Raw genomic sequence first — 16,325 nt, forward strand, 5'->3', positions numbered from 1 at the left:
TGTGCTACACAGATCCCTCATAAGATGCTAAAGAATGTGGTGCGTTCTGAATGGCCAGAGAGAGATGAGTGACAAGTGACATCCTATCAGACTGAAGGCTTTCAGACTAGCACTGTAAAAACAGTTGACCGACTGATTACCACAATTTTCTCCAATAATCATACTTGTCTACTTAATCGGTTTCTTTAAAATTGGGTCTACCAGAAAGAATAGCACCCAACAAGGCCTTCACACCACTGTGTACATCAGCAAACCAGCAGTACACTGATATATATATATACGCTTTACCGATTAATCGCTGCCGATAGATGCTTTTTGGAATTCCTCTGTTAGAACAACTTGATTTTACAGTACAACAGCAGCCTCTAGGAATAAAATAAAAAAAACAATCACTGACATCTCATGAGGATTTGCTGTATCTAAATATTTTATCATTGACAATATTCATCAATATATTCTGTCCTCACTGCAATGCAATTTTTATTTATATAATTCAAGTGTTCTAAATTGAAGTGAGGGCATGCAAAGAAATATGCAACTAAAAACGTGCCCCTTCAGCACATACATTGTGTCTCCAACTTCTCCATCTCTTGTGAATAATAATAAACCTTATTCATACCTAAATCTGGTGAAATACATATATATCTGGTGAGTATATAGGCTATAAAAAGCCTAATTCGGTAAAAACATACATATAAAGCATTGTAAAAGAGCCATTGTGTATTTCAGGCTTGTTTATAGTTAAAAGTCCCACGTAATTTGTCTGATTATTATTGGGATTTTGGTTGTACAATAAACTGCATCTGGAATTTTATTAATGTTGAAGTCTTGTAGTGCCAATGTCTGTGCCCATTATAGTAAGGACATATTTTATTTTATTCTAAAAATCGATTTGAAAAAAAAAAACATTGTCCTTTTCCACCTCCTTAATTATTGGTATCAGCAAAATTCACTTTCGGTCAACCTCTACAGGAAACAATGTTGTTTATTTATTCTTAAGTGAGAAATGTGTAGCATTTTAAGACATTTAAGACCATTTAGAGAGTAAAACGATTTTGTATAACTATAATGGCTTAAATAATCATCATGACCATTCATACATTGATTATTATTATTATTATTAATAATATTAATAATGCATATGAGGTTTATCTGCTGTAGTCTAATGATTATATAGTTATTATTGTGTCAAAAAGCAGAAATAAAACAATATAAAATCAGCTATGCATATTGGTTATCATCAGCAAGGTCGGAAATAGTACTGGAAAATCATATTCAAGTAGGAGTACTGTTACGTCCCAAAAAATGTAGTGTGAGTAGAGTAAAAGTAACTTTCCTAAAACTACTCAAGTAAGAGTAAAAGAGTAGCTCATTTAAAAGTACTCATAGTGAATATTGAGTACCGAGTTGCAAAACCTATGCCCCATTATAATTAACACTGTATGCCAACTTTTAAAATGTTAAAATCACTTATCTATGATAAGCACTACATGAATCTGATTCCAGAAAATAAAAGGGAGACATGATAACAGAAATTTAAATATTAAAAAGTTATTTTCAATACACTGATCACCATTCAGTAATGTATGAAACAATTACATTAAAATCAGTTTATGTGTAGGGTCTAAATTTCCCTTTATGCCGACAGAGCGTTATTGTTGTACATAAAACATGTTCAAAACAATGCAAGGACTGCAAAAAATGCTAAATAAGCAGGATCGCTTCATGTCACGTCATGTCCTGCACAATAGAGGAGGTAGAGCAGGCACGGGAAAAGTTGTTTGGTACAGGCTACATCATGCTTAAAAAGGAATAATTCACCCAAAACATCTAGGTTACTGTTGTAACCTCCGTTCCCTGATGGAGGGAAAGAGACGTTGTATCGAGTGAAGCAACACTAGGAGACTTTCTTGAAGGCCTTGGTTACATCTGAACTTGAGAAAAGGCCAATGAGAATTTGGCAGACAGAATTTGCATGTCCCTCCCCCAGACATATGGGTATAAAGGGAGGGAAGCATGCATCTGTTCATTCAGGTTTTGCACTGAGGAGTCGAGGTTAAGGTTCAGCCATTGCAGTTGCTCGGTTCTGCCTCGTGGCCAGGGGGACACAATGTCTTGTTCCCTCCATCAGGGAATTGAGGTTACATCAGTAAGACGTTTCTCGTCTGTCGCTCAACATGCGCTGAACCATACGCTGCTGATGCAGGTGCAGGCAGGTAGTTGCGTGCCAAAGCAACAGGCTACGTCAGACTACACGTACCCTTCTCCAACAGCCCATAAACGTATTGTGCAACATGCCAAGCATGGGAGCAGGCCACGCCTTTTCTCTCTCTATGTTACTCGCATAGAGTTAAAGCGGCTGGGGCCATCTTAATGCTATCACATGCATCGGGGATTCTTTTCCAACTCCTATTCTTTCAGGGGGAAAAGACACCGCGGAGACCACCACCTGCCCAGGCTGGGGGGAGGTAAAGAGTGGCGAAATACATCATATGGATTTTCAGGCCACATGTTGAAATGGTGTGATGGTAGATCTTACCTGCTGCGAGGGATGAGTTCCTCCAAACACGGCGGCCTGTGGGCAGCAGGGACTTCTCAAGGGAGACGTGGGTACGCCAGCAGGGGGACCGTACCGCACAAAATACACACAGGGGGATTAATCCACAAGGGCCCATCCTGTGGAGCACCTATTCCAGTACAGATTAATTTTAGTGCCCATAATGGGTCTGGTCGGGGAATTCCTCAGCTGAATTCACGGACCAGAGGGCTAGGGAGGAAGAACATCCAGGGAGCGCGAGTTGAGTGGACTCTCCTGGGCAAAAAGAGCACAAGGAGAGGGCTTTGAATTTGACTGATTCTAGCGGCTCGAAGGGGGGTCTCTGAAGGCCTGAAAGGACCATGGAGAGATCCTATGAGGGGAACAGGCATGCCTGGGAGAGTTCAGCCTCCAGGCACCTCTAAGTAACCTGATAATCAGTCGCTGCTGGCTCCAAAGGAGGAGATGGTGGGCGAGTTGTGACATATAACGAGAGTGCACGCCGCATTGGCAATTTATGTACGCTATCGTAGCAGTGCTGTTTGAGCGAATCAAGATGTGCTTGCCCGTATTACCCGGAGAAACCTCTGCAGGGCAAGGAATACAGCCAGCAACTCTAGGCAGTTAATGAGCCAACCTAGCCAGGGCCCCGACCAGGAGCCGGCGGCAGTGTGCCAGTTGCACATGGCGCCCCAACCCTGTTTGGAGGCGTCTGTGGTGACCAGAATGCGTCGGGACACCTGTCTGCAGAAAACAGAGGTCTGTCCAAGGGTTGAAATTCTGGCACCAGGCGGGGATGTAAGAACACATGGTACGTGCCTTGGTGCTATGCCCATCTCGGGACTCGACTCTGAGGCCAGTGCTGAAGCAGTCCCACATGCATCAACCCCATTGGCGCTACTGCTGCGGAAGATGCCATATGCCCCAGGAGCCTCTGGAATTGTTTTAGAGGACCTGCTGTGCCTGGCTTGAATAAGGTGAGGCATTTCAGCACCGACTGCATGCACTCATTGGTGAGGTGCGCTGTCATTGATACCGAGTCTAACTCCACGCCAAGAAAAGAGATGCTCTGACCTGGGGCAAGCTTGCTCTTTTCCCAGTTGACCTGAAGCCGTGACTGTGAGCCGCGCCCGGATCCGAGGAAACAATCATCTAGCCTTTAAGGCTGCGGGGAGGATGGAGGGTTCCAGTCCAACCCCACGCTGACGGCAGCCCGGGTAAGCATCCTCAGACTGGGCGTGCTGACCTGATGGCAGCAGCCCAGTCGAGTCTTCCGAATCAGACGTTGGAATGCTCTCTGATGCAGCGGCGAATTCATCATCCAGCTCGGGGGGCTCGAGGGAGTAAACAGACTGGCCATGAGGCGAGCTGCTCTCACCTCGAGCTTGGACGGAAGTCAACGAGCGTGCCGGAGGGCAGGTGGTTCATAGGGATCTACCCGGTGAATCAAAGCCCTTTGCCATCCCCAAATCACCTCCATCGCCAGCCAGGTCGCCCTCAATCCCGTGAAAAAAGGAGCGACGTGGGGGGCATCTGGAGTGGTGTTCCTCTTTAAGAAGGAAAGCCGCGACCGCAACGTTGCCATGGTTAAGTTCTCGCAGTGAGAACATGAACCATCCACAAACCATCCCCCTCAGTGTGATCTTGGCCCAGACACACAAGGCAGCGTCTATGACCATCAGGAGCAGAGAGAAATCAACCGAATCCAGGAACTACACAGGGGCGAAAGGGCATCTTTACAAAGATGTGTCCTGAAAAGGACGTTCAACGGCAGCTGTGTATTGCTCTTTTAGAGAAAATAATCTCTTTTACAAATACTCTCTTTTAGCAGTGCTGTCGAAGCGCCCAGGGACAAAGCTGCACTGTCGTGCAGAGAAGGAGAAAGCTGCTGATATGTGCCGTAGATCCAACAGCATATGCTCTGCAGAGGTGAGTGGAACAGAAGTGATCTCAGCTCACTGATCGCACACCCGCTTGGCTCTGAAGAACAAATCGGAATGAACAGATGCATGATTCCCTCCCTTTATACCGGTATGTCCGGGGGAGGGACATGCAAATTCTGTCTGCCAAATTCTCATTGGCCTTTTCTCAAGTTCAGAGGTAACCGAAGCCTTCAAGAAAGTCCCCTAGTGTTTCACTCGACACAATGTCGAAGTGAGGGACAGACGGGGAAATCATCTAATCAATAATAATTTACTCACCACCATCAGCAGAAAACAAATTAATATTTTTAGAAGAATATCTCAACATTTTTGGTCCACACAATAAAAGTGAATCAGTGCTAAAATATTTATGCTCCAAAAAGCACATAAAGCAGCATAAAATTAAAACATACAACTCCAGTGGTTTAATTCATGTCTTCAGAAGAGATATGATAGATGTTGTGAGAAACAGATCAATATTTAATTCCTATTTTACTATTAGTTCTCCTGCCAGCTCAGTCAATCTCCACTTTAATTTTCACTTTCTTCTTGTTTTTTGTGATTCATATTCTTCATGCATATCGCCACCTACTGGGCAGAGAGAAGAATTTCTAGCAAAAAGACTTAAAGAGAAATTTCTAGACTTAAATATTGATCTGTTTCTCACCCACACCTGTCATAAATTCTGAAGTCATGTATTAAATCACTGGAGTTGTATGTTTTACATTTATGCTGCTTTATGTGCTTTTCTGAGCATCAGAATTTTGGCACCCCTTCACTTACATTGAATAACTGGACCTACAGAGCTGAAATATTCTTCTACAAATCTTAATTTGTGCTCTGAAGAAGAAAGTCATATACAGATGGCATGACGATGAGTAAATGATAAGATCATTTAAATTTTTGTGTGAACTATTTCTTTAAGTAGCACATGGGGGCCACATCGTCCTCCGTTTGAGATACAATGTTCAACACTGATTTAGTTCTTGTATCTTTTAAGCCCAGAAATAGTTGATAGATCTATCATGTTGATAGATAAAAATAAAATCAGGATGGGGAAGTAGCAAACACAGACTGTGGGAAAATAGCGCAGTAAAAGTAGTTACAGCAATTAAAATATACTCAAGTAAAAGTAAAAATATAAAATTTTAAACTACTTAAAAAAGTAGAATTCTTGGAAACAGTAGTGAATTACAGTAACATGAGTATTTTTTATTCATTACTTTACACCCCTGATCATCAGACTCTGAAAAATAATCTGCTTTGGTAAAAAAGACAATAATTTGATCTCTAATAACAATAGTCTAATACAAATTGTTGTTCCCTTCACCATATTAATAATCCTGATTTTGAGAATGAAAAATCTGGACACAAATTTTGGGTTCTGGGTAGCTCAGCGAGTACTGATGCTGACTACCTCCCCTGGAGTCATAAGTTTGAATCCAGGGCGTGCTGAGTGACTCCAGCCAGGTCTCCTAAGCAACCAAATTGGCCCGGTTGCTAGGTAGGGTAGAGTCACATGGGGTAACCTCCATGTGGTCGTGATTAGTGGTTCTAATCACGATTAATGTCTAAATGTCAAAACCCACATGGGGCTATTTTCACATGGCAGAAACAAACAGTTATATATTGCAGTGCTAATAAACACATTTGCAGGTAACATTGACATTTCAGACTGAACAGTATGCAGTGGCAGCTCACCTTGATGAATGTGACTTTACACCGGCATTTCTCACTGTTGGAGTTTTTGATGGAGATTTCACCATAGTGCTCAATCCAGCGCTGACCACTCAGAATGTTGTGGATACATGATGTCACTTTATTCCATTCATAGTGATCCCCATAACTGCAAGAGAGATTAATGCATGAGTGTGCATCTACATCATTAAATTCACACTCATTACAGCTAGGTAGATTATTTGGCATTCTGAGATTATCAGTCAGTAACCAGTTACTGATAATGTCAATGGATAATGTAAATCTTCTGTTTTCAAATAGTGAATTTTAAGTAGACTAAATACTGTGTGAAATATATGTTAATAATTTTTTTTATGTCTCAATTGCCATTATTATATTGCCTTACATATGTAGGGGTTTTGTATTGTCAGGTATAATCACAATCACGAAGTGGATGGATCTTTGAATTTATTTTTGAGATAATGACTGTGTGATTTAACATAATCCCAATTTTTACACAGCTACTTACCAAAAATAAATAAATAATTGGCATGAAATATAGTTTTTTAGTGATAATATTTTATTATGTGAGAAGAGATTGGGGAGTGATAAGAAAGACATGAAACTAGCACAACTATGTAAGTGATAAATCCGTTGCCTGGGACAACAATACATTATACAGTTTCATGCCCCAGAATTCCAGAATTTACCAGATCAAAGCCATCAAATATTTGAAAAATTGCTGGTCCACTGCTAACTTTACTGTACTTACAGTACAGTTCAGACTGCAGGTACATATGGGAGACATTATGACTAGGGCTGTCAATCGATACACTTTTTTCCCCAAGCCCTACTAATTACTAAAATAATAGAAAGGCTACTATGAAATATGACCACTAATACTTCACAGCACATTTTAAGATTCACAATCCAAAGTCTGTGACAAGAAGGTTCCTTGTAAGCCAGGGAACATTGAGCTACAGTTCATTGAATCTGAAAAAAAAACCTTGGAACGAGTGAAAGCACTGCAACCCACTCAGCACACTGCTTTAACACCTCCCTGCCCCAGTGTGCTGTCCCAGCATTTCAGATCCATTGCTTAAAGAGAGCAAGGGCTCTGACAACATCAGTCACAGCTGCAGTTATAATTTGGACAGTGCCATCATTCAAGATCCCATTTACCCAGACTCCAGTCTGTTCTCACCTCTGCAGTCTAGCCACAAGGATTTAAAGCATCACAAGCAAGACATTGGGTCTTGAACAAGTACATGTATTCTGTACCAAATACTGAACAAATTCTTCATCATTTTGAAACATAATTTATGATATAAGTCTGAAACTACACCTTTTCTGATCTTACTTCTACCACTTACACTGAATGCATTTACATGCACAGCAATTAATTATCTATATAATACTGTATGTCATATCAGACTGTCATAAAATAAACAACAACGTAAGAAACTGGAAATTCTCTGCTATTTGATGTTTCAGTCAGACGTTGTGCTAAAGATAACCATTATATTAGAATAATCATATGCACTTTTTTCCCATAGTCTTTAATGAGAGAGCTTTCTCTCCATTTCTGTCCAAATAACGGACAGCACTTTGGAATTAAACATCAATGTTTAAAAAATTTGGTGAATAACTAAACATTTTGTTTATGAATTTCTTTACAAAACTTTCAAATGTTACTTTAATTTTTGTATTTACTATTTATTTTTTTATTTTAAATTGAGTTATATCAGATTTTGAAGGAAAATCAGTCAACAAGTGCCCAGCATACATTTAATCCTAAATATTATTGAATGAGCAGTTATTTAGGTAAAGGGTGGTTACTTTAAAGAAACTAAATATAATTTTTTTTTTATGTTTTAGTGGTCACGACATATTTCTCATTCACTGTAAAAAAGTGGCAACCTCCAATTGTTTTGTCAAGGATCTACACATATAAAATATGAAAAATACATATTTTAAATTATTTTTAAAAGTTTTGATGACTTTACTATTATTCTAAAGTGTGTTTGTCCACACCTTTAAATAGTATTACATCCTTTATCTATCCAATACACTGAGAAAAATATGTTAACCTAAAAAATGCGCTTCATGTGTCATTATTGAATCAACCTGAATACATAAGGTTACACCAACAAAACACATTTTAATGTTTAGATTAGGTGGATGTAGCTAAGGAAACTTCTGGGTTTAATACAAGTTAAGATTAGTTGACAGCATTTGTGGCATAATGTTGATTAATTCCTGTAAATCTAATTCAATAAATACATAGTTTGTATGTGCTGCGCACTTCTGAGTGCTCTCCTCTCACACGTAATAAGGTGTTTTCAGCGTACAAGCGGCTAGCTTCACACATTCAAATTGAATTGTGCATCACTTGCAGATTATATATTTATTCAATGAAAACACATACATTTGCAGTTTAATTATCACACTTGGACCAATTTTAATTTGATTAATTGTGCATTTAAACATTAATCTTTTATCCAAATATGTCAAAATTCTGTGATTCAGTCCATGTTTTCCACATACTACATGTGGTAACTGTGGCATAAGCAGACTCCAATTGTTGAATTTTTAAAAATTGATTCAAATCCTAAAATGTGAAGGCCGAATCGCCACGCAATCAACTCAGGGTGTGAATTTGTTGAAAAATATTTTCCAGGACAAATAATTATTTTCCAGGACATATAGGTATTTTTCCAATTATGTTTCCATGACTGGAAAACTGCATTGAAAATTCCAGGTTTTCCAGGAAGCATGGGAACCCTGTAACCAAGTTGTAAGTTGGTAGAAAAATTGGCAATAAGTTTACACAGAAAATATTAGTAAGTGATTTTATCACACTAAAATCATGTTTACACAGGTACTGTTTATCTCTTGTGGTTATACATTTGAAATAATGAGTATTTTAACATTCCAAAATTTATCCCCATTCACTTCCATTGTAATTGCCTCATAGTTACCCAAACCAAGAAAAGGAGGGACAAATCAAAATACATTTTTGTGGTAATCAATATTATGCCACAAATGCTGTCGATTGAGCTTAACTTGTAATGAACCTGGAATATTCCTTTAAGGTTACAATTACAGGTTACCACTTTTTACAGTGTCGACAGATTTAAAGTATACCACATACCCCTTCTTGCAAGTGGGCATGTGTAAGTGATAAATAAACAGTGACTCACCCAGGAAGAACCACATGTGTAGTTCCTACAGGTACAATCTCCATGGACTTCCCCCAGAACTTATTCCTCCACCTGACATCTAAATTAGTCACATATATAACACAGTCAACTTCACATCTTTCTCTCTTTTTGTCTTATGCAGACATCAGCTTGTGTGTACTGACACCATAAGTCTGGATTTATTCAATCAGATGTGGTGTTACCTTGCCAAAAGATGAAGTTTTTAGACTCAGCATGACACGCTGATATAGGGGGATGATGACTGACCTGGAGAAAGAAACCAGAGAAGTTATAAGATCCACACACACCTGTTCACAAACACAAAGCTTAGCATCCTACCTGCTCGGCCACAAAACGAAAGCCTTTGTCTGGACGGTCGCACTCGTAGGTCTCACCCAACACTGGATTAAAGGGTTTTCCTCCTGCTCTATAGTAACTGGCAGCATAGCCAGACACAGCAAATGTGGCAATGTATACCTACACACATAACACAGCACTCTCGGTTAATAGTGTAACTTTTCCCATTTGTTTTGATTAAACTCTGCAAGCAAACCGATTTAAGAGATAATCAGATGAAATGACACTCTTCAGTGAGACTTCATTGAAATATAATGTTTCTGATTTATTTGAGTGACACTCAATGCAAGGAGTGCAATGGTTGCTCAATACAACCTCAGTTAGCCTGTCACATTTCACTTTCATTGCAATTTTTTTCAATACAATTAAAGTGAATGGCGACTGAGGTTAACTTTCTGCCAAACATCTCATTTTGTATTCCACTAAAGAAGGAAAGTCATATGGCTTTAGAACATCACAAGAGTGAGCAAATATTGATAGAATTTTCCTTTTGGGTGATCTAACTCTTTAAGAAGTAAATTTGATTTCATGTTGACTGAATGTGAGACATTCAGATCTAGTTTACATTTCTATTAGACATTTCTCTCTGTGTTTGTCTCTTTTAATCAGATTAAACTTCATTACTGAACCATCCTGAAAAGCCAATTTACTGACCCAATCATTAGTGCAATGTAAATTCCCAGCAAAAGCTGAGAGAGAGGATCTCTTTCTTCCTCCATATAGACAAAGACAGCACAATGATGGCTCTTCAGAGTGACATTGGAGACAGTAGAGTGCAGATGAATAAAGCCTATTTCCAAGCAGGGAGAGTCATTTCTGAACAATAATCATGCACTCATGAGTAATAGCTGATGCCATGCGATGAGCCTGAATCAGACAAGCTATCAAAAGCATTGTGACATCACAAGTAAGACAATGGCTCTGATAGAAGGGGCACCAATCGATTTGTTTTGCTAAATAAAGTCCATTGTCAGTGTGAGTACATGAACATCTCATTCTGTGCAGAGAAATACACTATGAACAAAAGTATGTGAACTGGACTCCCCATTCTAAATAACGGGTTTGACTATTCCTCACCCATTATTAGCAAGTGCCTTAAATTAAGTATAAACAGACATGCAATCTCCTCAGACAAACAATTACAGTAAAATAATAACAATAATAATATATATATATAATATATACACACACACACTATATGTATACTGTATTTTTTTGTTTTTTCACAAGTAAACATGAGAGTGATGTTCGAATGTCCATGTACTTGTGGCCATGTAATGTATCTTGCATATGTTAATGATTGTGTGCATTTGTGTGTGTGTGTGTGTGTGTGTGTGAGTGTGACTGTGGCCTACCATGCGCTCAAACGGGTCCTGTGTGTGTGCGGCCCTGTCGAGTAGTTCGCTATATTCCAATTCTTCACATAGTCTCTGCAGTGTGTTGAGGGGTTCGTTGAGTTGAACAGGCATGGCCACTTTCGAAAGGTCCTTCCCAATGTTGTTCTTAAGGATGTGCCACAGGCTGATGTTGCTGGTGTTGGGACTAGGAGAGGGAAGACACGACCGTCGCTGTGCACAGCCATTCTCTATACAACCTAAGGAAGAAAAAAACTTTGCAGTCAGAAAACACAGTACATCCAGGAAGAGGAACATATGATGATCTATACAAGAACATCCCATATCCAGCAAGTATGTCTCTCTGAAGGTTTCCATTTGACTGATGAATTTCCATGACTTTAGCAAATTAGAGGTTGCCAAAATTATGTTGTATACCAAATATGTGAGAATCAGCCACAGGGTGGCGCTTCAAAGGTTTTTGCTAATAACTTAAGGACCATTTGCGCTAGCATAAAAAATATGTTTCTTCTGAATCCTTCAGTACTCCCAGATCAATTGGTCATGTGGATTTCCATTTCAGCAAGAAAAAGGTATTCCACTTTGATAAAAAAAAAAACGACTTTATCTCAACCTAGGCTGTTTGTCTAATTTGCATAGAATTGTATGCATCATCTAGAGATGCTCCTCACAAAAATTTATCAAAATAGTTTTTATTTGTAAAGTCGTTCAGAAGATGATGACGTTGACGTTTTATGTCCAAAATCAGTAATTAGCCTGTACCTTGTGAGCCCAATATCCAAAATTTAGTACACATGGAAACAGAACATTCTTATGGCACATGCCAAATTTAGTCTAATTCTGATGCTAGGTGGTGCTATAACTGTGTCCACAGCATCTATTGTGTCAAAATTGGCCATTTTGGTCATGTTCCATTCACATGTGTTTGGACCCCAATAATTAAAATATTTAAAATGTTAATGACATTTTATTTTAACTATTAACATTTATATTCACTGTTGAAATTTCCATGAGTTATCCGGTCATTTGTAATTACTGGGTAAGCATTTTAATAATTTTATAGTTTGTATTTCATCAGTTAAGTATAATTAAATAATTTAACTATTAAAAACATTACAAATAAAACTGACTTTTAAAAATTGTATTCCATAATTTTTTCAAGCCTGGTAATCAAATTGTAAAATTCCATGATATTTCCAGGTTTTCCATGACCATGGGAAACCTGACAGGCCATGTTAAAATGGCTTGTCAGTGCCGGTCCATGACATAACAAACACTCCATACAGCTAAACTGCTGTCTAATGTATGAAATATAGTTTGTAAGTGACTCCCACTGAATCAAATACACTGAAATATCAAAGAATTAAGGAAACACTGTGTCATACCCACCAGTATTAAGTCTGTCATTCTCTGCCTTGTTGCTGAAGTTGTCCATGGACACGTTGTCACTGATGTCACTGATATATGAGTCATCTTCCGAAGGCTAGCAGGAAGCCACATATCATCATTACAGGTGTTTGACTCTCTGACAATATAAATTGATCTTTTCCTGTCTATTGACCTACTACTGACAGAAAATCATTAAAGGTGACATGTTTTATTTTTTTACATGTTACAATGCATTCCCCAATCCCAGCTATAAGTAAGTGAGTCATATGTTAATTGCACCGAAAAGGGTAATGTTTGTAGCCCTGTCTTTCTTTTAAACATTGCTCTGTTTGTTTAAGCATACTGACCAGCCAATGGTGTGACTTTGGGGTGGGACTATCTGTATGTGCAACCAATGGCAGAAGGGGTGTGTTCAGGAAACTTGTTTGTAAACACTCATTATATTTGCAATTCCATTTGGTGACACTATTAATGGAAAAACAATTCACACTTCAGCATAATACATCTAAGGGGTGATGGATCTCTCTACTCCTGCTAATAAACCATACTATGATAATGCTGAATGTATAATAGACTTTAATGTGTTTGCGTCAATTGTGGTGGGTAGGTGGGGCAAGTTTCAAGGGTACCAATTCTTACAGGTGCCAAATTTGCACCTCATATTTTTCTGGGGTATTTTTAGAGGCAATCAATTATCTCAATTCCCATATTACTTGCTTGAACAGTTCTGCCTCAATGTGTGTGAGAGAAAGTCGGTCAGGCTAATTCCTCAAGCTGTGGAATGTCATCCGTAGCACTTGCTACATGTTTAATGTCTATCTCCTAATAGGGTGTTCAGTAGACTGTGGTAAAGCATAGCGTGGAAGCAGCTGGTCTCTTGATGATGTGTATAAAAGGGCCATTGGACATTGTGGCATGGAGAGAGTTAATATGATCCTCACCTCATTTTCAGAAGAACTAGCTGACAGCAGCACTTCCTGTGCATCAAAGAACTCTGACAGGGACTCTGTAATGGAAGCTCTGCTCTCATTGGACGCCTGGTGGATAAGGGGGTTGGAACCATCACTGGAGTCTTGCTTCTGAATGAAGACAAATCATTGGTGACGGAAATAGAGCCAAATGTGTTGAATGAATATCAAAACAAATGTCAAGGTCTTTTTTTTTTTACCATTAAAAAAATCCATAAAAAATTGCTTATAGAAAAGCCTATTTTGGACTGTTGAGATTTTCTTGCATTGTAACATTATTTTCATGGTAATTAAGCACATTTCCCCTAATAAAATTTCATTACTGTAAAGTAAAAACTATCATTCTCATTATTGTAATACAACTATTTTGTACATTTAAATAATCATAAATTATGCTTAATACAACAAATACTACCATGATTTATACTAAACTGTACTTTACAAATGTACCATACATTAATAAGGCTCTACCATTCTTTGTGTACCTGTAAATGTTTTTGGGTGACTGTAGATGTTTTAAAATAATAATTAGCATACAAGTCACCAAATGCTCTTGGCAACTTGCTGGATAATGTTGTGGTGTTAACAGTAATTCATGCTGCAATTTCTGGATGTATACGTAAATGAAATGCACCTGGCAACTTTAGTAACTGGAGAGTAAAATTCATTATTTCAACCTTTGCACTTATGGTTTATTTTGGAAGTTATACAGTTGAAGTCAGAAGTTTACATACACCTTAGCCAAATACATTTAAACTCAGCTTTTCACAATTCCCGACATTTAATCTTAGAAAACATTCCCTGTCTTAGGTCAGTTAGGATCACTACTTAATTTTAAGAATGTGAAATGTCAGAATAATATTACAGAGAATGATTTATTTCAGCTTTTCTTTCTTTCATCACATTCCCAGTGGGTCAGAAGTTTACATACACTTTGTTAGTATTTGGTAGCATTGCCTTTAAATTGCCTAACTTGGGTCAAATGTTTTGGGTAGCCTTCCACAAGCTTCTCAATATAAGTTGCTGGAATTTTGGCCCATTCCTCCAGACAGAACGTCTAGGTTACGGATGTAACCTCCGTTCCCTGATGGAGGGAACGAGACGTTGTGTGGGAGAAGCGACACTAGGGGTCTCTCTTGAGCGCCGAATATGCCTCTGATCCATTGAAAAAAGGCCAATGAGAAGTTGGCAGTCAATATTTGCATACCCCGCCCCCGGACATACGGGTATAAAGGCGAGGCAAATACTAGAGTTCATTCCGGATTTTTCTGAGGAGCCAGAAATGGTTCTGGCCACTACAGCGGTTCGGCTCAGCGACATGGCCGGGAAGACACAACGTCTCGTTCCCTCCATCAGGGAACGGAGGTTACATCCGTAACCTAGACGTTCCCCGTCTGTCGCTCTCTCCACGTTGTGTCGGAGAAGCGACACTAGGGGTCCAATTTAAATCCGCCATGCGCTGAGCCGTGTACGTGTTCTGCTGACACAGGAGCGGGCAGGTATTTGTTACGTGCCAAACGACCAGCTGTGCCAGGGCACGTACCCTTCCCCAATGCCCCAGAAAAGTCGTCGGGATCCTTTTGGTTACCCAAGCCTGGCTGTGCCTCTTTTCTCTCTATGTTTCTTGCATAGAGCACTAGACAGCCGGGGCCCTTACACGCACTGAGGGAAGGGGGTCTTACCCAATTTCCCATATTTTCAGGGGGGGAAGACCCGCGGAGACCACCCCTGCCCAACTGGGGAGGTATGGTGGTGAATACGTCACATGTGTTCTTAGGCGACACGTGGAAGTGGCGCGGTGGCAGATCCAGCCTCAGCGAGGGTGGAGTTGCTACACACGGCGACCGGGGGGCACCCGAAACTTACCCAAGGAAAACGCGGGTCTGCTTGTAAGGGGACCGTATCGCGGAAAATACACACAGGGGGAGTCCGCGTAGGAGGCCCTTACTCTGTGGAGCACCTATTCCAGTACAGGGTAGATCTGAGTACCCGCAGTGGATTGGGTCGGCAAACTCCTCCGCCAAACTGCGGACCCATGAGGGCTAGGGAGGAATCAACCAGGGATTCACGTTGAGTGGAGTCTCCTGGGAAAAAAGACGCACTGTTTTACCTCAAGCGAGGGAAAGGGCGTATACGCAAGCGATTCACCCGGCCAGCCCATCAGCGTGTTACCGAGTTCTACTGGCTCGGACCTGAGAAAACACGGGATGAAACTGACTCAACCCTGAGATTGTAGTATCTCGCAAAGGTGTTGGGTGTCGCCCAACCCACTGCTCTACAAATGTATGCCAGGGAGGTACCCTTAGCCAGTGCCCACGAGGACGCAACACTCCTTGTCGAGTGAGCTCGGACCTGCAAGGGTGGGGGCACGGCCTGGGTGTGATAAGCCAATGAAATGGCATCTACAAACCAGTGGGAAAGCCTCTGTTTGGAGACAGCATTTCCTTTCCGCTGTCCCCCAAAGCATACAAAGAGCTGCTCACAGTGTCTAAAGCTCTGCGTGCGGTCCAGGTAGGTACGCAAAGCACGTACCGGACACAGCAACGAAGGGGCTGGGTCTGCCTCCTCCCGGGGCAGCGCTTGCAGGTTCACTACCTGGTCTCTGAAGGGCGTGGTAGGAACCTTGGGCACATAGCCCGGTCGCGGTCTTAGGATCACATGAGTGTCTGCCGGACCGAACTCCAGGCAAGTGCCGCTGACAGAGAACGCTTGCAGGTCCCCGACCCTCTTGATGGAAGCGAGCGCGATCAGCAGGGCCGTCTTAAGGGAGAGGGCCCTGAGTCCAACTGATTCTAGCGGCTCGATGGGAGGTCTCTGGAGGCCCGCGAGGACTACCGAGAGGTTCCAGGAGGGGAACAGGCTTGGCTGGGGGGGATTTAACCTCCGGGCGCCTCTTAGGAACCTGATGATTAAGTCGT

General features: G+C 40.6%; 1 protein-coding gene across 6 annotated transcripts in view; it reads right to left on the reverse strand.

The window, feature by feature from the left end:
- Nucleotides 1-16,325, reverse strand: part of LOC127657839 (oxysterol-binding protein-related protein 3-like) — a 116,486-nt gene that overhangs the window by 6,447 nt on the left and 93,714 nt on the right. For 5 of the 6 annotated variants that reach the window (XM_052146771.1, XM_052146774.1, XM_052146773.1 and 2 more), the window contains 7 exons: nt 13,381-13,518; nt 12,440-12,533; nt 11,051-11,289; nt 9,678-9,815; nt 9,542-9,605; nt 9,339-9,417; nt 6,160-6,304 (listed from right to left, as the gene is read on the reverse strand). In XM_052146771.1, the coding sequence (XP_052002731.1) occupies nt 6,160-6,304; nt 9,339-9,417; nt 9,542-9,605; nt 9,678-9,815; nt 11,051-11,289; nt 12,440-12,533; nt 13,381-13,518 (897 nt within the window). The remainder of the gene's footprint in view (nt 1-6,159; nt 6,305-9,338; nt 9,418-9,541; nt 9,606-9,677; nt 9,816-11,050; nt 11,290-12,439; nt 12,534-13,380; nt 13,519-16,325) is intronic. The other variant, XM_052146775.1, reaches the window with a different exon arrangement.

The sequence above is a fragment of the Xyrauchen texanus genome, chromosome 17, assembly GCF_025860055.1.
Source record: "Xyrauchen texanus isolate HMW12.3.18 chromosome 17, RBS_HiC_50CHRs, whole genome shotgun sequence".
Taxonomy (NCBI): Eukaryota; Metazoa; Chordata; class Actinopteri; order Cypriniformes; family Catostomidae; genus Xyrauchen; species Xyrauchen texanus.